Raw genomic sequence first — 22,145 nt, 5'->3', positions numbered from 1 at the left:
TGCGTAGTGTCCATGCAAATAATTCGATTTCCGAACGCTTCTAAGGCATGCTTTTGTGTGCTGGTCATCAAACCTGTATTCAGAAATTAATTAACTAATAAAGCGAGAAACAGGTAGTAGATTTTTACCCAAAATAAATGCATCTTTTTGCACTTGAGGTAGCTCTCTACTTTCTACACCGTAAGGTTTGTAGATTGTTGTAGGATCGTAACGTTCATTCCGCAATTGCTGAACAATCAAGTCAAGAGACAGGGCGTCGTTGTCATGACATATTCCGGAAGCGACTTTGTTTATTTCTCTTAGGTAATTTCTACAGTCTTGTTTTGTGATGAGGTGTTCTCGTTTGGCGCTTGATTCAAAATCGCCTCGGTTGCTTCGGTGCCCAATGGTTTGTCGAATATCTTAAAATGTTACGTCAGTTAATTGAGGTTATTTCTTTATCCACAGTGCGTGCATTGCTCTGACCTCTAATAATTCTTTCTACGGGAATGCCGATCAATCCTTTCTGGCGTACGTTTTCTTTGATATTCTCTGGGATCGGAAATACAGAAACGGGATCCTTTCTATTGTCATGGCCGGAGTGAGTTGGAATGTGCCAAACAGATACGGAACTGTCTGAATGATACGTCACGTGCATTCTTGCAAAACAGGTCCCTCCAATTTTCTTCGATGGACGTAATGCTGCTCCTGGCCTTTTTGCGGCTGTTTTGCGTGCAGTCCAGGTATTCGTTTTTGCCGTCCCGTCTCTACAGCAGACGAAGTACTCGACGGCGTCTTTTCCTAATTACGACGAAGTTATTAAAATGCAAAAAGGTTTTGTCAAAACGAAAACCTTTTGTCGACAGGCTTTTTCCAGTACTCTTCACATACTTTGCTCTGCTTTTCTTTTCGACGTCATCCTTCCAGCACTTGAAATCTTTCGTATTCTTAAAATGTACCACAGTCTCCCCTAATGCATTAAAAATTTAAAAAAAATTATTTTTTGTAGGAAAGTTACCTAAATTGTCACCATGGTTTTCTTTAGTGTGAGCAACTAAATCAGTAGCCCTACGAAATGACAGCATTGAACATCCCAATGGGCAGCAAAATTGACCGCTGCAAAACGCTGCCTCCTCATGAGCTATCCGGCGATGGCGATTGACAGCTTTCTGACTGCTGTACGTTTTTTCGCACTTTGTGCAAGGAAACATGGCAAAGAAAGAGGATGCGCCCTTTCAACAGCACGCGCGAACAGCACGCGCGAACTTGAAGTAGCGCACGCTTAAAATGACGTAGAAGTAATGAATATTAACCCGATTCCATCTCGGGATATAACGCGATTCTTGTCTCTCTCGCTGTCACGTGACTGTGTACAAGACAGTGTTCACATGAGAGATCCCGCGTCGTGAAGGCTGAAAGTATAAGTAAAGGAGGTCAGGGGTCGAATAGAACTTAAAACCGAACCCTTTTAGTAAGCAAGCGGAGAGGTGTCTACGGGAATTCACACTGGCTCACGTGACCTACTCAGTAAACAAAATGAGAAGTTTCTTACCTTTCTTTGTCTTCGTTTACTGCATGACCGACACGTCTTCGCAGGTATTCTGGAAGCTTGGAAATTATCGGATTTAGGTAGTTTTACATTTATGCTGTAGACCCCGCCGTCTGTTTGCGATAAAATCACATGTCCTCGAGGCCATCCAGGAACTGTTGGGCCTCAAGGCTTACCGGGTAGAACGGGGCCTCCTGGGCTGCCCGGTTTTTCTGGCCCACCAGGACAAATGGGAAATCCTGTACGCTGTCGTTCTTCTAAACAAGCATAGACTGGTAAATGTACTTGTATGCGTATTCTAGGGCCCTACGGGCGAAAATGGAAATAGAGGGCAAAAAGGAAAGAAGGTTTATTCCTTCATTCAAATGGGTGAGAATATATATACATTAATTGCTTTGTTGGAATGATAGGGCAAGCTTGGTCCAAAGGGCTCGAGGGGAAAGACAGGAAAAGATGGGCCTCCTGGTATTCCCGGAAATACGGGTTTTCCTGGTGTTTCTGGTTTCAATGGAACTCGGGGTGCAATTGGTCCACCGGGTCCAGCAGGTCCACCGAGTCCACCGAGTCCACCGGGTCTAGCAGGTCCACAGGGTCCATCGGGTCCACCGGGTCCACCGGGTCCACCGGGTCCACCGGGTCCACCGGGTCCACCGGGTCCACCGGGTCCACCGGGCCCTGTTGGTCCTGCTGGTCCTGCGGGTCCCGAGGGTCCCGAGGGTCCCGAGGGTCCAGTGGGTCGTAAAGGTGACAGCGGGCCCAAAGGTTCAGCAGGTCCAGTGGGTCCTAAAGGTGAGAGTGGACACAACGGTTCAGCAGGCGCGGTAGGCCCAGTGGGCCCCAGAGGTGCAACAGGTTCAATGGGCCCCAGAGGTGCAACAGGTTCAATGGGCTCCAGAGGCCCTCCTGGATACAGAGGACCGGTATTTTTGGTTTTGTTTTATTTCTTTTATAAGTGTTCTTTTGGATAGACGGGCACTGTCTCAGTAGACAAGGTCAAATCAATTTTGGAGCAACTTCTTGAGGGTCAGAAAAGCAATGTTCTAGTTAATTGTTTTTGAGCGTGCGTAATAGGAAGTCAGCTCCAGCCAGGCTCTGGCTGTGATTGTCTTTGTATTCATAAAAAATCGCCTCACCTTTCCAGTGGCAATTTTAGAATTAGCCTTACTGGCGTTGGGTCGTTGTCTGTTTACTGTGATATGGAAACCGATGGCGGAGGTTGGACAGTCTTTCAACGGCGAAAGGAGGGGTCAGTTGATTTTGATCGCGGTTGGACCGATTATGAAAATGGATTTGGTGATCTGAGAGGTGACTATTGGCTCGGTTTGGCTCGGCTTTACAAGCTCTTGCTGTTCAATGGTGAAAATGAACTAAGAATTGACCTGAAAACTTACTCAGGAAATGGTGCATATGCCAAATATAGCAGCTTTTTTGTGGGAAGTTCAAGTTCCAAGTACAGGCTAAGCGTTAGCGGATACCGTGGAACAGCTGGAAATTCACTCACAAGTTTAAATGGAATGCAGTTCTCTACAAAAGACGAAGACAACGATATATACAGTCGTAACTGTGCTGTTACAAGTAGGCGTGGTGGTTGGTGGTATACGAGCTGCGGTTCTTCAAACCTAAACGGTTTGTTTCAGAAAGGTTCTAGCTATACGTATATACTCTGGTCGAGTTGGACAAAGTCGTCTTTGTTATTTTCGGAAATGAAATTCAGGAAAGCATGAATTTCATGAAAGGAATCGAATTTTTGTGGCAGTGCTGAACTGTGTTTGTGAAATTGTGGTATTTTTGAAATGTGAATGTACGTCTAGCATAGTAAAAGTTTGCTTAGGCTGGTCGCTTTGCTCTCAACGGTACCTTCTTGTAGGACCACCTCGAAGCCGCATGGAGTCGCGGTACGGTAATTTTAGCTAGTTTTATATATTTGATCTTTGAGCTCCGCTCTAGCGTGCACTACTTTTCCTTGCCCATGGCCCAGGGTAGTCAGGTGACCTGACCCTTCACGTGACCCGGGGAGAAGGGTCAGGTCAAACGCCCTATGTCTAACTGTTGCCGCCGCACTGTACAGTGCGGCCCAATCACAGGCCGAGACCTCTGTGACGTCGTTATCAAATTAATTACGTAGTACTCGCTGGCACGCGATCTCTGAGCCTCGAAAGAAGGGACCTTTATCGAACGCGGCGATAGAAAAAGCAATCGACTTCTCAGCTGCGAAGCTTCTCATCGAAAACGTCTATCCCGACGATCGACGATTACCTTCCAAATATCAAGCTCGCTGCGCGTCGACGAAGGTTCAAAAGTCGACGATCTCCACGTACGTGCATTCGCCGCAGCCTAGATGTACAACTCCAAAGCCATGTATCGTGTGCTGGTCGACGGTGTGGTCAATTACGTCACAATCAAGCTAAGTGGATAATTGGGGCTTCCGCATTCCTACGGCAACACTTCGACATAGGGCGTTTGACCTGACCCTTCTCCTCGGGTCACGTGAAGGGTCAGGTCACCTGACTAGGCCCAGGGGGAGTTGATCGTTAGCGCACTAGGCTTCGGTAACCTCGTCCAAAAGCGAACGTTTTTCCGCAGTCGCCTATCATTTTTAGTGCGTGTATGTGATCGTTGTCGACAAGGTGGCCACTGATGTCGGCCACAGACTTGTCTGCTATCGAACACAACCAACCGCAAAAACGCCTCCGTTCTCGCGATTTCCATTGAAGCTTTTAGATCTCCGTGAGAATTCAGCTTCGTTATACCATGACGCTTTACGCCGTGACTCGTGGCGCCTTTCCTTTTGCATTTTTCATACAGAATGTAGGCGATATGGCATCTATCGAAGCTCAGGTTGCCGCTAGAGTCGCGCGGATGAAGCGTAATCGCGTAGAACTTACGCCTACCGGCTTCACCCTGTCTTCCAAACAACGGCGTCAAACTGCGGAAAGCGCTACAAGGCAGCTTCGAGACGTACCACGCCCCCGTCAAAGAACTTAGAAAGAGACTATTTGCTTGGAAGCCCTGGATGCAGGAGGAAGATCTTAAGCTCTCTGCGACACTCTCACTCAGGGCTGGCCTAACGAACACGGCTTAGAGCATTTGCTGAGGCCATCGCCTAAAGCGGACCGAATGTTCGTAAAGGACAGAGCAAATTCGGCGCCACGAGCTATGGCAGGCCTTATGGAAGCCTAAAGCCAAGATTGCGATGAACCAAAATCTCATAGCAAAACGCAACGAAGGTCACAGAGCTGTTTTAGACACGGACGACGAAGTCCCGCAAAAAGCGCACGCAAGCATTGGAATTAATCTTGAACCATTTCTATTGGCCAAAGAAACTTACCATTATGTTTAGGTGGCACAGAAAGAATCGTAAAGCGCAGAAAAACGAACTTTTAGAAAGGGCGTGGCTGCCTAGTGCGCTAACGATCAACCCCCCCTGCCCATGGCCCAACTGTTTGCAGCGTCAAAAATCAGAGCAATCCGGCAAGCGAGATACACGAAGAGAGATCTAATGTGGCCTGTGCGGTAGGATGTGTTTGCCTACAGCGTTCCCTTCTCTGTGAAACGACTAGACTACCTCTCGTCAGGAAGCCTCCGAAGATCCTGAATCAGAAATGAAACCGTCCGCGGCCCAAAGAGCTGGACTTCTAGCTTACGTGAGTTTGAACTGTAACCTTCCTCAATTCGTCTCCTTCTTGATCGTCGTCGTCATAAAACTCCTCCGAGGGAGCGTGACGCGTGTGTATTTCTTTTCGACAGTTTCTCCTTCCAAACTCAATATGATGCTGGCCATAGAAGAAGTCCATACGCAAGAAGACGTGGTCTACACCTTACTCTCTGCATCACTGCATTTATTTGCCTTTAGAGTTGTCATAGACCCTGAAGAGCCAAAGTATGAGCGTGGCACCCCTTTCCTTAGTCATTTCAGTCGTTCTACCTTTGGTTGGACTGAAATGAGTGCAATGAACAAGTTGAGACGCAGCCAGAGCAAGAAACGTGCCCACAAGAATATCTGTCATTATAGAATCTTCAGCTCTCATTTCCTATGAAAAAACCGAGTCACTCCAAGTTTTTTTACTTAACTCATACATTGTACAAGTACTCGTCGACGAAAGTGATTCGATAGAGACTGAAAAGAGCTCTCGAGTCTGAGGGACGGACCGTCACCGAAAAACCCCAAACTGGCCGCTTTATTAAAGTTTAATTGACTTCTGCTCGCTTCGTTCTTCCGCTCTCACCGTAAGGAATATATACGATACTGTAGAAAGACAAAGCGACTGACGTCTGCAACCATGTGCTGCAGTATGACGACGAACGGGCCGTGACTTTCGAACGCTCTCACGAATTTGAGCACGCGAAGCCAGGCGAATATCAGCGCAATACATAGCAGTCTATGAAATCCAACTATAGTTGGAGGCTGACCTTGGTCTATACTAACCTAGCATGTACATCCGCTTTGGTCTTCGTGTGATCAGCGATTTCGATGATGTGAGCTATGATTGCTGCTAGGCCGGTACTGATTTTTTGAGCCTTTCAATCTTTTGAACGACGTATTCTTTCTCCCAGAAACGCGGTCGTACCTATACGGCAAATTGTTTGACATGAGCCTCCTTTGCTTCTTGGATGGCTGTATATAGGTCAGGCGCTTCTCGTACTCTCTTGTTCTCCACTTTATCCACAACTAATTATATGGCTGTATTACTACAAAGACCGTGATCGCGCGAATACCCATATTTCTTCATGCAGTAGCGCAACAACTATAACTAAATCAGCTAGCTTTATAGGATGAGTTCCTCGTATACTGCTTTCGGTTTGACGTCGAGCAATAAATGACGTACGCTTTCAGAGCGATCTGCTCATCTTTTGCCAAAGGCATTGTTCATACTTGTATTCCAGCACCCTTATAGCTGCAGGATCGAGGGTGTACTCGATCTTGATTGCTAAACTCACGTGCGACTAACCAAGGTTGTCACTCACTTTACATCAAATCATTTTAGAGCGTTTCTGTCCAATATCTTAGTCTGTAATGGAAAAACAGCTAAGAAGAAGCCTTGTTCCAAAAATGGCTTGTATAATTTGTGTTCTATAATATTATGTAGCGGTAATTGAAGCATCCCTCCACAGTGTTAGGAAGTCAGTAGAGTTTTAGAGATGTTCAGATCTACTCTACGAGTGGTTTCAATTGTCAACAATAGTGTCTACATGCATGCGTGAGTGTCTACATGACTGTCAACACGCTCTCAATGATATCCGCACGGAGAAAAAGCAGCGCTATATTGACGAAAAATGACGTCAATAAACAGAGTGTGATACGGCGATTTGAGAACAAAACGAGACCGATTCTCAGGATTAGAGGATTAGCGATCGACTGCATCAAGAGCAAATCAGATCTTGTACAGACGATAGACTCGATCGGACAGTTCCTCACATTGCGAAGCGACGTCGTGACACGACCACGAACGAGTCGTAGAATAGGTACTTGTTCAACGAAAACATTCTTCTGGCCGTCGACTTGCGTGGGATGGACGCTGTACGAGGAGACGTCTAAGGAGACTTCTTCGCTATAGCGTGCGTTACTTTTCCCTCGCCAAAATTCCGCAGCGTCGAAAATCAGAGCAATCCGGCAAACGAATTGAACGAAGAGACATCTAAATTGGCCTGTAAAATAAGATCTGTTTGTCTATAGCTAGCTAAGTAGGAGGGGTTCCCTTCTGGGACCTTAGCGGTTATAGTGAAGGACGTGTACTACCTATTCTTACGGAACTATTTCCCGTATTAAAATCGTCACGACAATTTTAAAAATCGTCAAAACAATTTTTAAAATTGTCAAGGATATTTTTAAAATTGTCAAGTCAATTTTAAAAATCGTCAAGGCAATTTTAAAAATCGTTAAAGCAATTTTAAAAATTGTCAAGACAATTTTCAAAACGTCAAGGGAACTTTAAAATCTTCAAGACAGTTTTAAAAATCTTCAAGACGATTTCCTTATTATTATTATACGGGGTGCTACTGACGTAAGGTAAACTGTACGCTACAAGGTAGTACACGTCCTTCACTATAACCGAAGCGTCTTCCTGATTAGACCTCTCGTCAAGAAGCCTCCGAAGCTCAAGAATTTCGTCCTGAATTCTGCAGAAATGAAACGGTCTCAGTTCTCCGGCCCAAACAGACGTCTTACGTGATCGAGTTTGAACCGTAACCTTCCCCAATTCGTCTCCTTGATCGTCGTCGTCATAAAACTCCTTCGAGGGAGCGTACGTGACGCCTGTGTATATTTCGGTACGCGTCCATTTTTCTTCTTCGACAATTTCTCCTCCAAACTCGATATGATGCTGGTTGTCTCATTGGACACCTTACTCTATGCATCACTGCATTTGCCTTAGAGTTGTCATAGACCCTGAAGAGCCGAAGTATGAACGTGACTCTCCTTTTCTGTTATGTCCCATATCTTAGCCTGTAATGAAAAAGCAGCTATAGAAAGAAGCCTTGTTCCAAAGTGGCTTAATTAATTAAATAATTTGTGTTCCATAATAATATGTGTCGGTAATTGACGCATCTCTCCATAATGTTATCAGTAGAGTTGACTTGTAGAGATGTTTATGACTGTCAACACTCTGTCAGCCAATCAATATCTGCACATCCTTGCCTATTAATTAAAACACTTCCTTACTGTCGTAGGTATCGCAATTTTGTTCGCTTCTTTTAGGCCAACTTTTTGCCTATTTGCGCAGTGAGACTTTTCGTGTTCTATTCGCCAATATGAAAAATTCCACTCCGGACCGCCATTGCTCTTCTCGTCGGCTAAATGCTTTATTTCTAGATGTCCGACTCTCTATATCGATTCTCACTTGTGTCTGTTTCTTTTTATAAAGTGGGGCCCCTGATGCGATGCAAATAGTGAATAGATAAGAGACGAAAGAGAGCAAGCTTTTAACATCGAGAGGCAGCAACGTAGCGCACAAAGAGAGAAATGCAGCAAAGTCAAAGTTCTAAGCAAAGAAACGCGCAACAGCAAGCAAAATGAACAAGAAAAGAACCGATGCCTTCACATTCACAGCGTCGCCAGTCGGCGCCACGGTGTCGCCAGTCGGCGCCACGGTGTCGCCAGTCGTACTCGGGATCGCTTCCATCCAAGAGTGATCCGATATAATCCAGTTCTGATCCAGCACTGTTCCATCAGTATTTCCAACGATTTGCAGGCGAAGATGCGTGCTGTTAGCGATGAACATTCGCCCATAGCCGTACCCGTCAATGTGCTTGAGACTCCACTTGGCGTCTTGACTGGGCCACTGCAAGACAAAATCAGTCAACTTTATTTTATTTTTGCCTGTATGTAAGAGTTCAAGAACTCACACTCTTGACGTTGTCGTTGGCACCGGCTGTGCCAATAACTACGTGAACAGTCGAACGAGGATTAGCTAGGGTTCCCATGCAACTTCCATTGTACACCGGACACGTCAGCTCGTCTAAAGAAGCATCATGCTAATCATAGATAGATAGATAGTTTCATAACAAACTTACAAACGTGGTAGTGACCTGCCATAAACAAATCGACTTTGTACTTATGCAGAAGAGACTCGTAGGCATCTCGCTGTCCAATTTGCACTTTTCTATCAAAAAGGACTAAAACACAAATTCAATAGGCTGATTGTTCTAACGCGTTGCCATCGGTTTTCTGAATCCCAGAGCAGTACATAGGACGATGTCCCAGAACGATCAGCCACGGCGTGCGTGATCGATTAACGGAGGCAAGGTCGTTTTCAAGCCACTTGTATTGACGTGACCCAGGCGTGAAATCATGCTCGGTGGAAATCCACGTAAAGTGTGTATTCGCATAGTCGTGACTATACCAGAACAGGCTGTTTCCGTTATCAGGCCTATTGTAAGTTGTTACACTAGGAGAGCAAATTTGTATATACATTGCGTTCTTACATGTGGAAGCGCTTGAAGGCGGGCACTCCGCATTCGCCGCCCGAATCGTTTTTGTAGTTGCCCCACGAAGGTTTAAACGGAGTGCTAATTCCGCTCGGATCGTTTTTGCTTCGCGATTGGTGATCGTACTCGTGATTCCCAACGCCAACGTGATAGGGCAAACGCAAAGACGTCGGTTCTATGAGAGAGCCCGTCTGCTCCCATTTGTACGCTTCACCGTCAGCATCTATATAGACAGAAGACTTGATCAAGACCTAACCTAGGACGCAGACAGATATACTGTACATGAAACATCTCCTATGACAAGAAAGAGCTCGTAGAAAGCGTCCGCCGCTTCTAAGTCTCTTTCAATCAGTTCCATCGTCGTGTATCCGCGACCACCCAAAGGCGCCCCGGACGGCGGCCTGAATTCTCCCATATCGCCAAAGACGAAAAGATGCACTATAAAGTGCGACCATGTATATACGTGTATACAATCTCAAAAAGAAGCAGATTCTTCTACCTTGATCAGATGCATTGCCAGCTTTTGGAGCTGATGTGAAAGTGTGCCACGACGACCAGTGACTACCGCCACCGAATCTGTACCTAAAAGAAGTGAACAGTACTGCGGAAACGTGGCGTCAGGGGTTCATAACACATACCTGTGTTGCGTTCTTGGCTGGAGGTTCGTGAGAAGCACGTCGTGAATAAATCCCGGATCGCGAAAAAACTTGGCGCTTATTTGCGTAGCCGGTGCGTGGCACAGGTCACTGGCTTTATAGGTAGTCGAATTGCCGTTGACCTCGATTCGAGCAGATCCATCCGTAAGTTCGTACTGTGGCATAGAACGCAGATTAATTAATCTCACCGATTACTCTAGACTGTATCATACCTGCACAGACGAATAATTTTGTGAACCAGATATCCACATGACTCTCATTTCGCTTTCTTTGTTTGTCTAAAGATTCAAGATTGTCACAAGATTGTCGTAAGGCAGGATGTAACAGCCCCCGCCCCGCCCCGCGCCCTAAAAGTCCTTTAATTTGCACGTCGAAGGCGTGTATGCACGAGGTAATTTGCGCGTTCATGGTGTACGCGTCCTGGGCGGTGCGCCTCTCCCAAATTAGCTCAAAGAACGTGAACGCGTACTAGCTATACAGGCTTCAATTACGTACCAAAGAAAGATGCCCTTGAAGAGGCTCATACGGCCCGTTCACAAAAGTCAGATTTTCGCTCGTTGCCAACTTGACGCTTTCGTTGTAGAACAAGCGAAACTGAAAATTGCAGCGCATGTTAACAAGCGGTCCGACAATCCTAGTCGTCGCAACACTGTCAACGAAGAAATGATCGAGGGAATCGTCGTCGGACGCAGTGTGAGGGCAGTAGACCGCAACGAAGCTCGTTCCCGAAAGCAGATTGGAAAAGGACCACGTTAGATTCGCTTTTCCCTGATTTTGAATTTGCGTCGGATTGACCGTGAAAGTGCCCGTTACATTGCTTGCGACGCTTCGGCGCGAAATTCTGATCTGTGGTTCACTGCGTTTGTGTACGATTCCTGCGCCGCCCACCCACGAATCTGAGTCGTGGGCTGTGGAAATGTGTAGGCAGAGGCAGAGGTAGAGGATGTGCCAGCGCGGCATTGGTCAGAGTTCGCGACGGAATGTTGCGCTGGATTTGGGCGTTGGTCCTAACGACCTTTGACCTTGTTAAGCGGTATGCGCATGCTCCATTATCATACATGTACATTCCTGAAATTCCTTCATTTTGGTACTGTGGGCAGAGATTAATCTCTGCTGTGGGCGTGGGACAGTCACAGGTATCCTAACAGCAGATTGTAGATCCTCCCCTTTATGACCATCACTGATTAAGATTCTAAGGGATTCAACATGAGCAATGTTCAAATGTGAGAGGGACGTAAAAATTTCTATGTATATTGTTCTTTCACAAGCTCGCAGCTCGTAAGCTGCCCAAAGAACCCTCCTGACGTCAATAAGCGTTTTCGTCCATTTCAATATTCGCGTAAAGCCAAACCGTTTTAATTTGAATTCCCTTCGGAAGTTGCAGTGAATGATGCAGCGTCAGTCTCTTCATGCAGGGTTATTGAACAAGCAGCCTAACGACGTTTCTTACTCGAGTGACTGTCTTGATGGAGCTCCGAATCTCTTTCCTCGATGATTGCTGCTTCAAGGAATGTAGTGCCGCGGCACGGGGGCGGGAAAGCGATTTTCTTCCCTGCACACATTATTACTAGACAACGTTGAACCCGTGAAGGCGGGAAAGAGTTTTAGTAGAAGTGCTTTTTCATTCCTTAATTAATGTGACGATTAAAAACTCGGTTAATTAGATTAATTAAAGGCTTCACGAAAAGACTGAGCTGGTGGGCATTGTTGTAGACGACGCAGGGTTTCACGGCATCCTCGTTGAGTTAAAATTTATCAACCGATTTGTTCATTGCCCTCGTCTCTAAGCGTTGGCAACTTGGCACCCTATCCGGAAAGTACATAGGTGTGCACCCGCATGAAAGCTTGATGTCCAATGCTATTTGCCGCTTCCGCCCGTCGTCGCAGACTGCATGAGCGTTCGTCTGAGCATGGTCTGAGCCGCGAAAACGAGTGGAGATCACGATCGTGTGGAGATCGCGATCGTGTGGAGATCGCCCATCGTTGAAATCAAAGTCTCAAGAAGTTCCAGTATACAGAGGGTGGAGTCTCTAATGGAGGGAGCCGTTTCTAATGCTTTGAAAGGATCTTTAAGTGATTTGCAGCTGTTTCTTCGTGGTCATGAGTTAGACTGGAAACCTGACTCGGTAAACGCCGGGGGAAAGACGCGACTCGTCCTCTTGCCGTAATTTTTCTTTTTTCTGTAGCTTGAAGTTAAGCAATTGCTTTACGCGCTCTCTCGTGGCAACGTGGAGGTTGCAGAATTGATGATCAGCAGTGGGGCGTCCGTCAATGTTCAAGCTGTAAGCTTGCAGATCTAGATATTTGTTTTTGGTTAAGGTGGCAAGAGGGGTAAAGAGGGCTCAAAAATGTCTAAAATATTAATTACGCTGAAAAAAGTGTTCATGTGTGACGAGCTTATTTGTGAATAAGTTTAGTCCATTGCCCTGGTGGAATGCGTGGAACGTCCGGTATTTCGAGTAGCGGTCACAAAGTAGCGCGCGTTACCAAGAAGAAAGTGGTCGTTTTCGGCGTTTTTTTGTATGGATCGTCTTTATTTGAGGTAATGGAGAGTAAATATGAAGAGTAAATAGAAGAATAGAGTATCTTTGTTTATATTTTGCGGCTTCTTTTGGCCGCGACGACCTCCTTCGCGTCGAACGATCGTAGGATCTCGCCGAGTTCGACGTTGACGATCGGCCTCTGAGAAAAGGTAAGTAAAACGTTTTTTAAAATGGCTAGAGTGCCTACGTCGCTCGTCGCTGGTCCTCGTGCGCCAGGATCGGAGCGATTCTGCACGTCTTCGGGGTATAGCCCCCGAAGGACCGTCTTCAGAGCTTCGGGCCAACAATACGTTGGCCCGCTCTTGGAGAACGGCCCCCCGGCGACTTTGTCGCGCCCTAGCCCGGCGCCATACTAAAATAAGGGCATGTCTATCGCGTTCGATGGATGAATCAATCGATCGATTGATTGATGGTAATCGACTCACCCACAGAGCATTTTTCAGCGCCAAATAAGCGCGCGCGCGTCTCTCTCGGTGGGATTCGGGCCGGCCGGCCCTTTTCTTCATCGACGCTGCTGACAGCGTCGCTGTCAGCAGCGTCTTCAGCTTAGCGGGCAGCTCATAGCTGTGAAGCATGGCTTGTTTGCACCTCAATGGTGTTGGTACTCGCTATCTTACCCCGCTTCGTGGCATGCCGCTTCAAAAGCAGCGAGCGTTTCGTTTTCAGCTGCAGCCATGATTGCGATCGAACGGATGAACAGATTCTGGTCTGCGGTTTTTTGTTCTTTCTAATTAGTAATGTATCATTTATTGCTGCATACTTGTCTTGTCTCGGCGCGAAATAGATAGTCCGGGTTGCTTGAGCAGCGCGCAATCGGTCAGGTGCACTCAGAGATTCACGCGGTTTCTTGGGAAAAGGAGGTGCGTTCGTCTTTCTGGGTGACATAGGGATGCTGGGTCGATATTTCTAGAATATTCTTTTTCAGAATATGGCGACTGTGTCAAAAAAGCGGCGATTTGCAGGAACTCCGGCGCATGTGAAAAGGCAGAAGGAAGCGCAGAGACAGCAAGAGGCCGAAGAGGATGGAAGAAAATTCGCTTCGCCTCCTGACGAATGGCACGCTCTTACACTGGCACCTCCGTCGTTTCAGGAAACGCCGGAAGGATATCGTCTAATCGATTTGGAGCACCTCTTCGCCGTCATAAAATCTGCTTTCGTCTGCAAGGCGTGCAAGAGCGATCGACTCACATTCGCTGAGGACGAAAGTCAGAGAAAAGGATGGTCGTCAGCGCTTCGCTTCTATTGCCGGTCGTGCCGGGCGACTACTAACTTTCAGTCTTCGAAAAAATGCGAATCGGCGGGAAACAGCTTCGAGGTGAACAGGCGAGCCGCAGTTGCTAGTGCCGTTATGGGATCCAGGTTATTTCCGGGAAGAGACAAAACATTGTTCAGTCTTTGTTCAGTCTTTTTTAGCCGTCAAGAGCTTGTTAAATTTTCTGCCGTTTTCAACATGCCGCCTCCATCGCTCCCTGACAGCTGGGAGTGTCACGTCAATAAAATAAATTCAGCTCTCACAGGGGTATGTTAAATAGTTCTGTGAGAATCTAGCTATACTTCTCCTTCAGGTTTTCAGTGAGTCCGCAATAGCTGCCGTTTCACACTACCGACGTAAGAAGGAATTAGGCGACGGAGAAGGAATCGACGACGTACGGGTGTCTTTCGACGGTACATGGTCGAAAAGGGGGCACTCGTCCCACTATGGCCTGCAAGCGGTCATTCTTCATGACGTAGGGGCCATAATAGACTTTAACGTCTATTCAACCCTCTGTCGACGCTGCTCTTTGATGGCGGCAAAAAATCCGGATAAGGACAGCCCTGAGTATGCTCTCTGGGCTGAGAACCACGCTCCCTCCTGCACAAAGAACTTCAATCGATCGGCAAATGCTATGGAGGCAGACGGCGCTCTTCTTTTGTGGAAACGATCCATAGACAAACACCGATTGAGGTAATGTAATTCTGATATGGATTAATCTTAGAACCTAAACCTACTTTAGGTACACTAAATTTGTAGGAGATGGGGACTCTAAGTCTTTCAATGTCGTCTCAAAGCCACAGGTTCATTTTCCCTTCTGATACACAGGAACATTATTAATTGCTTTATAGGTCTACGGCGTCGATCATCCCGTGCAGAAAGAAGACTGCATTGGCCATGTACAAAAGCGAATGGGAGGACGGCTGCGCAAGTGGAAAAAAGAACACAAAGGCTATATATGTGAAGACGGGAAAGGAGTGGGCGGAGCACATCGCTTGACAGACGAAGTTATTGACAGGTCTGTAACAGTAGTGCGTTTGTTCTATTTGAAAATTTTCTTTCGGTAAAGGATTCAGAAATACTATGGGTACGCCATACGTCGTAACGTCGGGGACGCCGCAAGCATGGTGCTCGAAACGAAGGCCATTCTGCATCACATGACCCAACTATGCGGAAATGAGGAGAAAATTAAGGAATGGGGAGGAAAGGCGGCGGCATTAGCGGGTGAAGGGCGTAAAGTCTTGCACTACAACCACGACTTGTGCCCCAAAACGGAAGAGGACCGTCACCGGTTCTGTCCTGTTGGGGCCGAGTCGTGGTGTAAGTGGCAAGCAGACAGAGCCAATGCCGACGAGCCCGGCTACGTCACAAAATACAATCCGGAGGCGAGCGCCAAACTCCCACACGTCTTCCTTCACGCCTTGAAAGACATCTTCGATCAGCTTTCCGACAGGGATCTACTACAGAGATGTGAAGAAGGAAACACCCAAAATGCGGTAAAATACCATTCAAAAACCGCTGTTTCTCATTGTCTTATATAGAACGAGTCCTTCCACAGTGTCCTGTGGACATTTGCTCCAAAGGAGAAATTTAGAGGAAAACTTCCTCTCAGCGTTGCCGCAAAACTGGCAGCTTCGTATTATAATCACGGAACTATAGCCTTTCGCAGGCTTATTTCCGTGTTGGATTTGGACATCGGAAAGCATTCGTTTAGAATTTGCCAGTCAATAGATGAGGTGACACAGAATGTATTTATTAACTAAATTACACTGATATTTAGGAAAGAGAGTACCATCAGACAATGAGAGGAAAGGAGTGGTGGAAGAGGAACAGACAAATGAAGAGAGGCGATAAAAGAAGAGTCAAGGACACCCAGGAGACGGCAGAGGGAGTGACGTATGAAGCTGGAGCGTTCGGCGGCGTCGACGAGGAGCCTGAGAGGCCAAGCGCTAGCAGAGAAAAAAAGAAAGCCACCAAACGAAAGCAAGGAAATACATTGGACGAACCTGACGACAGTCCAGCAGAGCGAAGGGTTCTTCCGTCACGATCACGTACGCCTTCCGTTAGGTTAGTGGAAAGCATGGCATGCGAAAGCATGGCTTGCGATTACGACGTCAGAGAACTTGTGTATGACCCTGAAGAATATTATGTTTAGAAGTTCATTCCTCGAAAAAAAGTACATATATGCTGCTGACACGCTCTAGCACTGCCACGCCCACTCATTGAAATTCGTCATGGAACCGTTAGCTTCGTTCCTTCGAGGCTCCTAACAAGAGAAACAGCTGCAAAAGGGCCGCAAGAGGGCACTACAATCGTCGCTGGGGTAGCATTTCGGGAGAAATGAGCGATAACCTCGAGACGTACCTTCGCGAACGGTTTTTTCACGATAGCGATTTCGTATGATCCCGTGACTTCAACGGCGAAATTCCCGATGTTCTCTACTTCAAGAGAAAACGAGAAGGAGCGGATTTGAGGTCTTTACGCACTCACCCGTGATCTAGTGAATCGATTTCTCTAGATGTTTGCCGCTGGCTCCTTCGAAATTCGTTGTTTCCGTTAGAAAGTAGCTCGATAAACACAATGTCGTCGGTTCTATCGAAAGTAAGACCGCGAAGAAGGGTACTTACATCACTAGATCACAGAAAAGTCTTCGATGATTACATTCGGGGTTCCTTTCTTCCTCGAGCGAGAAGCCGCCGTCTCAAGAGATCGATCGAAGATCGGTACGGTCGCCGAAAGATGCGCGTTGTTCCTGAGAGAATCGCAGCACTTCGCTCGCGAGGCACCCATTAGTTACATCATTGATATCATGATACGCACTTCAGCGTCATCGAAGACGACGCGTGCATAAATTAGAAAGTAGCGTGGGATTCGAAAGATTCAACCCGGATAATATTAGCCACACCCCCCTTGCCACCTTAACTATTCAGCTGTATACATAATTTTGCTTAGATGCCGTATAAGAGAACACCTCTTATGGCTGCTTGTAAATCCATAACTGCAGTCAAGTTTTTGATTGGAAAAGGAAGCATTGTTGCTGCTCGAGATTTGGTGCGCACCAATAGAAGACCAGGGCACGCAGTGTATAGGACTAGGTTTCTAGAACGGAAATACAGCACTTCACGAGGCAGCTCGTGAAAATTCTCTTGAGATCTCTTCTATATTGCTTGATCACGGAGCTCTAGTTGATGCCGAAAATGAGGTCAGGAGTGAGCTGCAATTACTGACTTCTTTCGAGAGTCGTTTTTTTATATAGGATGGCAAAACTCCCTTACGGATAGCAGTAGAAATAGGATCTCATTTACTAGCAAAGCTCTTTCTAGACTGTGGTTGCTCTATAAATATCAAAGACAAGGTAGACTGCAACGGACTCATAATTATTGTAGAGTTAATCTATACGTTTTTAATTGATTAATCAGGACGGCAACACTGCTTTTAGCTTGGCCTGTTACAAGCGGCAATCAAAAATAGTACAATCCATGCTTGATTCAAAGCGTGTATTTGATATTCATCAAGTGAACAAAGTACTAGCTACTGATATAAACGCCCGAAGATTGTATAAAGTATATACATTACTTTAGGACGGAGTTTCTCTTATTGCGGCTGCTTGTCATGGTGGTTTTCTATCTTTAGTTCAAGAATTGGCCAAGCAAGGGTCTTCACTTACGGAGTTAACAAAGGCAAGAAGTGATATTTGTATGTATAACGGAAAGAAAGGAAAAATAGTTCTAACCAAAGATAAACGACAACTTGTACACCAATTTGAGAGCTTCAGTATACGTATGTGCATGTATCTTGACAACAAATTCTATACAGAGCAACAGTAATTTTCTTTTCTAAATTTCCTTTGTATTTACTGCTTACTATGACTTGAGATGACCGTAAGAATGTTATTTTGATTTAGACTGGTGAAAGCTGTTTGCATCTTGCGTGTAAAAGTAACATTGAGGAAATGGCCAACTTTTTGATTACTAAAGGTGCTGATTTGGAAGTAACTGATCAGGTAAAGGAGAACCTTTATTTTTATTTTTAATTAATTAAATAAAGGAATGTTAATTTCTGTCTAGAACGGGCTAACTCCTCTTTTAGCCGCCTGTAAAGCTGGGTGTTTCGAGACTGCGAAGCTTTTGATTCAAAGGGGCTGTCGCGTAAAAGTTCTGAGCAAGGCAAGATTCACTCTGCGACAAAGCAGAAATATTCTATTTGTAAAACATGCTGCTTTCAGCGGAGAGAATGTGCTCTTCATTTTGTTTGTCTTTACATGCCGAGATCTCAGAATGCAGCAAGTAATATTACTCTAAACATTGTCTAGTTGTTTTAATCCTACAGATTTTCTAGAGCGTCAAAGCTATTTAAGAATTGCTAAACTTTTGATTGAAAACGAATGCGAAGTCAATGTAAAGTCTGAGGTTTGAATGTCTATTAGCATTTGAATGCTAATTGCTGAGAGGGTACTTTTAGTACGACTCTACACCATTTTCTTGTCTCCTGGACGATGCCATTGCACTCGCTTCTCCAATAATTGGACGTTCTGATACAACGACTATACAGTTGGCTCAATTATTAGTGAAGTGTGGGTGCGCTATTACGACCCAAAATTTTATAAAAAAGGTATGGCATCGTTACTACTTTTGAGGTTATTAACGAGTTTGACTGCATGCTGAAATTTTCAGAGCAACATTCTCCACGTTGTAGCTCTGCAACAATTACCCACGGACTTTGATGAGGATGTTCTGGATTTTCTGCAGTTTTTCTTAGATCATGGAGCCGATCCGAACGTTCCAGATAAGGTTATATTTTTTGACTACCCTGAACGGATGGTGAAAGATCATTTTTAATATTCAGGATGGAAAACTGCCGTATGAATTAGCAAATGGCAAATGTAGAGACGTTTTGCGAAAGGCTTCGGCAAGTTTAACTCCTACTCTCATCTTTGCATGAATTATTTTCTTTAGGCTGAGCGCCATTTGAATTCTCTGAAAAAGGAGTTTGGAGTAACAAAGCCTAAAAGAATTAAAATATGTTTAATAGGCAAAGTGAAAGCCGGAAAAACAACACTAATGAAGCTTTTGCAAAAAAGTTCTGAAAGTTCATCAGAGAAACGCCTTCCTAGCAGCCCCGTAGATGATGGTTTTGAGGAACCTCGAACTGCAGGTGTTGATTTTCAGAAGTCAAACGTTCACGGAGCTGGTGAAGTACTTTTTTGCGATTTTGCTGGCCAAAGAGAATTCCATAAAATTCACAGTTTATTTTTTTCAGCAGAAACGACCATATTTCTGCTCGTTGTTGACGTAACTGAAAATGATTTGCGGCAAACATGCAGCTATTGGCTGTCATTTGTGAAGAGCGGAATTTGGTCTGGAAAGAAAATAAAGGTTGCCGTTGTCGGAAGCAGGCGCGACAAACTCGCAGAAAAGGACGGAAAGAAGATCCTCCAAGATCTCATTAGCTATTTGGATACGCTCTACCATAATTGGTTTGACATTTCAAGGCAGGCTTTCTTTTACAACTGCAGAAGTGATGTCACAACCGAGTTAAATGACTACATTGGGGACGAGAAGCAAGCTTGTCTTGAAGTAATTGCAGATATACCTCAGTAGCTTTATAATTTAAACGTTTGCGCAATTGATTGCTTTATAGATAGCTGCAGAAATTCCAGCTGTTGTCGGAACCGTTGTAGACGATCTGCTGCCAAAACTTATCAAAGTATTGAGCCAATCGGACGTTGGCTTTAGGGATTTGGTCGCTGCTGGGATTGTTCCGGAACTAAAGTAGCAGTTTTTCTCTTTCTTTATGGCGGAAAATTAATTTGTTGTATAGAAACAAAGCAAGAATGATGATAATGACAGTCTTGTTCCGTGGCAAGAGACTCAGTGACTATGACTTGACGGAAGAGCAGGTAGATACTGTAGCTAAAGTTCAGCGTATATATTCTGGAGTACGATTTCTTTCTTAATAAGGTGACAAGAGTAAATCGCCATTTCATTCCTTTTGGTTTGTTTTGGGCTTTAACGGAAAAAGCCCTAGAGAAGTCCATTAGCGAGTCTCTTGTGAAACAACTCCTTAGTTTTCTAAATGGAATAGGAGAAGTGAGGCTTTGTTTTAGCTTCCTCATCTCAATGTTTTCTTTAGATAATATTAGTGAGGGGCCAAGTTATACTTGATCCCTACTGGTTTTGCCAAAGCATTATTGGACCCATCTTTGCTCCTGAGAGCTTTCCTGTGTACTTAGAAAGAGTTGAAAACGGAAAGGTCAATGTGCGCGACATCGAAAAAGTGTTGGAAAGGTTTAATAGAGAGCACAATCAAAAAGTCATTTCAGTGCAAGAAGCATTGGCACTTCTTAAAGATTTAGAAATTTGCTACGAAGTTGAAAATGAACCGGAACTGATTTGTTTCCCATCGCTGCTGAAAGAGGAACGCCTGAAGGACGTATGGAAGCGAGACGATAGACTAATTATAACTGTCGACGTAGGCATACGTTGCAAGTGTCAAGAAAGAACCGATATTATTACTCCTGGAAGCATGCCTCTTCTGCAAACGCGTGGATCTACTTCACAAAAATTCTCTGAGCCCATTATATGGAAAGGTGGGTTGAAGGTAACTAAGGTGGTTTCCGGTCAATCGTCCTGCGTTGTTGAAGGACTGATTGAACTGAGTTGTCGCGATACAGCGATTGATATTATTGTTCGTGGACCCAGTCAATCGGAAGGCGAATGCAAGAGACTTTTGGAGGATTTACGAGTTGAAGTTTCAGAAGTTTTGAAAGAACGAAGCTGCGGTATCACGACAGATAAATTCTATATTTCGTCTGGAAGATTAAAAGAAATGGATGGTCCAATGCCAACATACAGCGTTGAAAAGATTGAAAGAGCTCAAAGAAAAGATCCCCCTGTAGCTGAAATGGTTCTGGACGGCAAATTATACAGCGATTTGCTAAGAGATTTATTAATTGTTCCCGATGATCACTATACTCTACTGCCAAGAGACGTTAAACTTGCTATAACTAGAGAGTTGAATCGAAAACCCGAGTTATTAATTCCTTTGATGACGAAACTGGAAGTGCAGAAAGCAACGGCTCTTGTTATCACCTCTCATTTAGAAAAACCTGAAGCCGATTGTTTGCTTTTGGAATGGACCAAACGTTTGGATGCGACGGTTCCAAATTTCCGAAAAGCCTTGATTGGTACCGAAACTTTATCAAACCTTCTGTCCCTATTGCCTGAGGACGATGTAAGAACATACATACATTTCTGAACAATTAAAAGCTTATATGCTGCGTGCTATTTTCTTAGACAGAAACTGAAGCTACCCTTGCAGGTGTGATGGCTAAGTGCAAGAAAACGCTTTAATTAAGCTTTAAAGTTTAGGTGCTGTGGCATTTTCAGAACAAATGTGCTTAGCGGAGAAAGCCGTGAGTGGCTGCTCCCTTGGTGCGGTCGCATCAAAAGAAAAGGTAATTATTAAATCTTCTCGTGTCATTCTGTACTTAATTAATTTTATTTTTCATTCAGGATTCCAAACAAGGTTAGCAGAGTTTTAATTAATTTGTTACAAATATAACATTGGTTGCAGGGTCTTTTCCGAGTCCTGAAAGCTCAGTTACTACGGATTTGCTAGTTTCGTGTGCTGGCGTGGGATCTGCGCATTGGGAAACAATTGGCGTGTACTTGGGGCTCGGGTCTTCGAAGCTGAAAGAAATAAGGGAGGCAACGCCATCGCTTGTTGCTCGCCTGCAGCAAGTCATAGAGGGATGGAAGTTGAATGCGGCAGAACCTCCAACCGTTGGCAGGTTACTTACGGCTTTTGATAGAGCAGGAATTTCAAAACGAGCTATTGAAGAAGCGTTTGAACTTAAATAGTTTGTGGTGCAATATTTTACTCAAAGCTACGTTTCATTTATCTGGTAAAGGAGAGGAAGTCTCTAAGTCTTTCTAGCTGTCTTATTTTCTTTTAATGTTTATTTTGTATGTATTTCGGACGCATTTTTATCAGGGAAAAGTCATTTCAATAAAATCTGTCTTTGTTGAACGTCAAACAGTTGATTTTCAAGTACTTCAGCACTTGTCTGAAACTGACAACTTTCACTCCGCGTCATGGACGTCAACTACACATGCTGTGAAAAGCATCATTCTCTAGCAAACGCATACTTTCATTTCGGAGATACTAGACGAGATGTAGGAAGCGTGTGAACCTAACGCGCGTTCGCGCACAAACCCCTGGGGTTCTCCACAACGTTTCTG

General features: G+C 45.1%; 3 protein-coding genes and 2 long non-coding RNA genes across 7 annotated transcripts; 3 read left to right on the top strand and 2 right to left on the bottom strand.

The window, feature by feature from the left end:
• The first annotated feature begins 1,291 nt into the window (after positions 1 to 1,291).
• LOC136197222 (ficolin-2-like) lies at positions 1,292 to 3,363 on the top strand. Its single transcript, XM_065986944.1, has 7 exons — positions 1,292 to 1,397; positions 1,452 to 1,575; positions 1,632 to 1,769; positions 1,831 to 1,875; positions 1,939 to 2,448; positions 2,497 to 2,551; positions 2,600 to 3,363. The coding sequence occupies exons 2-7, from the start codon at positions 1,516 to 1,518 to the stop codon at positions 3,250 to 3,252; spliced, it is 1,461 nt and encodes a 486-aa protein (XP_065843016.1). The 5' UTR covers positions 1,292 to 1,397; positions 1,452 to 1,515; the 3' UTR covers positions 3,253 to 3,363.
• Positions 3,364 to 8,422: 5,059 nt separating this feature from the next.
• On the bottom strand, positions 8,423 to 11,135 carry LOC136197221 (uncharacterized). The gene is made up of 10 exons (XM_065986943.1): positions 10,603 to 11,135; positions 10,320 to 10,385; positions 10,090 to 10,262; positions 9,951 to 10,033; positions 9,734 to 9,889; positions 9,449 to 9,674; positions 9,175 to 9,393; positions 9,038 to 9,126; positions 8,870 to 8,982; positions 8,423 to 8,805 (listed from the first exon to the last, which is right to left on the bottom strand). The coding sequence occupies exons 1-10, from the start codon at positions 11,065 to 11,067 to the stop codon at positions 8,506 to 8,508; spliced, it is 1,890 nt and encodes a 629-aa protein (XP_065843015.1). The 5' UTR covers positions 11,068 to 11,135; the 3' UTR covers positions 8,423 to 8,505.
• Positions 11,136 to 12,124: 989 nt separating this feature from the next.
• On the top strand, positions 12,125 to 21,928 carry LOC136197217 (death-associated protein kinase 1-like). Of its 2 annotated transcripts, none has more exons than XM_065986938.1 (23): positions 12,125 to 12,233; positions 12,294 to 12,389; positions 16,855 to 16,953; positions 17,006 to 17,104; positions 17,159 to 17,257; positions 17,322 to 17,426; positions 17,484 to 17,582; positions 17,807 to 17,905; positions 17,970 to 18,068; positions 18,128 to 18,188; positions 18,241 to 18,311; positions 18,364 to 18,513; positions 18,576 to 18,692; positions 18,748 to 18,810; positions 18,858 to 19,478; positions 19,543 to 19,673; positions 19,723 to 19,801; positions 19,863 to 19,991; positions 20,035 to 21,135; positions 21,198 to 21,222; positions 21,273 to 21,358; positions 21,417 to 21,429; positions 21,478 to 21,928. In XM_065986938.1, the coding sequence occupies exons 1-23, from the start codon at positions 12,141 to 12,143 to the stop codon at positions 21,762 to 21,764; spliced, it is 3,822 nt and encodes a 1,273-aa protein (XP_065843010.1). In that variant the 5' UTR covers positions 12,125 to 12,140; the 3' UTR covers positions 21,765 to 21,928. The 2 variants fall into 2 exon arrangements, with proteins under 2 accessions (XP_065843010.1, XP_065843009.1); XM_065986937.1 differs by having other exon boundaries at positions 18,232 to 18,311.
• Positions 12,405 to 13,409, top strand: LOC136197228 (uncharacterized). The gene is made up of 2 exons (XR_010672488.1): positions 12,405 to 12,799; positions 12,867 to 13,409. It is a non-coding gene; the product is annotated as an uncharacterized lncRNA (long non-coding RNA).
• On the bottom strand, positions 15,635 to 16,817 carry LOC136197227 (uncharacterized). 2 transcript variants are annotated; one of them, XR_010672487.1, is made up of 4 exons: positions 16,564 to 16,817; positions 16,267 to 16,494; positions 16,083 to 16,168; positions 15,635 to 16,037 (listed from the first exon to the last, which is right to left on the bottom strand). It is a non-coding gene; the product is annotated as an uncharacterized lncRNA (long non-coding RNA). The 2 variants fall into 2 exon arrangements; XR_010672486.1 differs by having other exon boundaries at positions 16,098 to 16,168; positions 16,564 to 16,814.
• Positions 21,929 to 22,145: the final 217 nt, after the last annotated feature.

The sequence above is a fragment of the Oscarella lobularis genome, chromosome 17 (assembly GCF_947507565.1).
Source record: "Oscarella lobularis chromosome 17, ooOscLobu1.1, whole genome shotgun sequence".
In the NCBI taxonomy this organism is placed as follows: Eukaryota; Metazoa; Porifera; class Homoscleromorpha; order Homosclerophorida; family Oscarellidae; genus Oscarella; species Oscarella lobularis.
Note: the sequence above shows the minus strand (reverse complement) of the source record. Positions and strands in the feature narration are given on the sequence as shown.

Coding starts and splice junctions, on each gene's coding strand:
- LOC136197221 (XM_065986943.1), bottom strand. CDS start 11,067: ATGCCGCGCTGGCACATCCTCTACCTCTGCCTCTGCCTACACATTTCC. Junction 10,263..10,319: donor AAAATTATTCGTCTGTGCAG/GTATGATACAGT, acceptor TCTATGCCACAG/TACGAACTTACGGATGGATC. Junction 9,675..9,733: donor TGTCATAGGAGATGTTTCAT/GTACAGTATATC, acceptor CTGTCTATATAG/ATGCTGACGGTGAAGCGTAC.
- LOC136197217 (XM_065986937.1), top strand. CDS start 12,141: ATGGAGGGAGCCGTTTCTAATGCTTTGAAAGGATCTTTAAGTGATTTG. Junction 12,390..16,854: donor CGTCCGTCAATGTTCAAGCT/GTAAGCTTGCAG, acceptor AATTTTGCTTAG/ATGCCGTATAAGAGAACACC. Junction 21,136..21,197: donor CCCTATTGCCTGAGGACGAT/GTAAGAACATAC, acceptor CTATTTTCTTAG/ACAGAAACTGAAGCTACCCT.
- LOC136197222 (XM_065986944.1), top strand. CDS start 1,516: ATGAGAAGTTTCTTACCTTTCTTTGTCTTCGTTTACTGCATGACCGAC. Junction 1,770..1,830: donor CAGGACAAATGGGAAATCCT/GTACGCTGTCGT, acceptor TGCGTATTCTAG/GGCCCTACGGGCGAAAATGG. Junction 1,876..1,938: donor GAGGGCAAAAAGGAAAGAAG/GTTTATTCCTTC, acceptor TTGGAATGATAG/GGCAAGCTTGGTCCAAAGGG.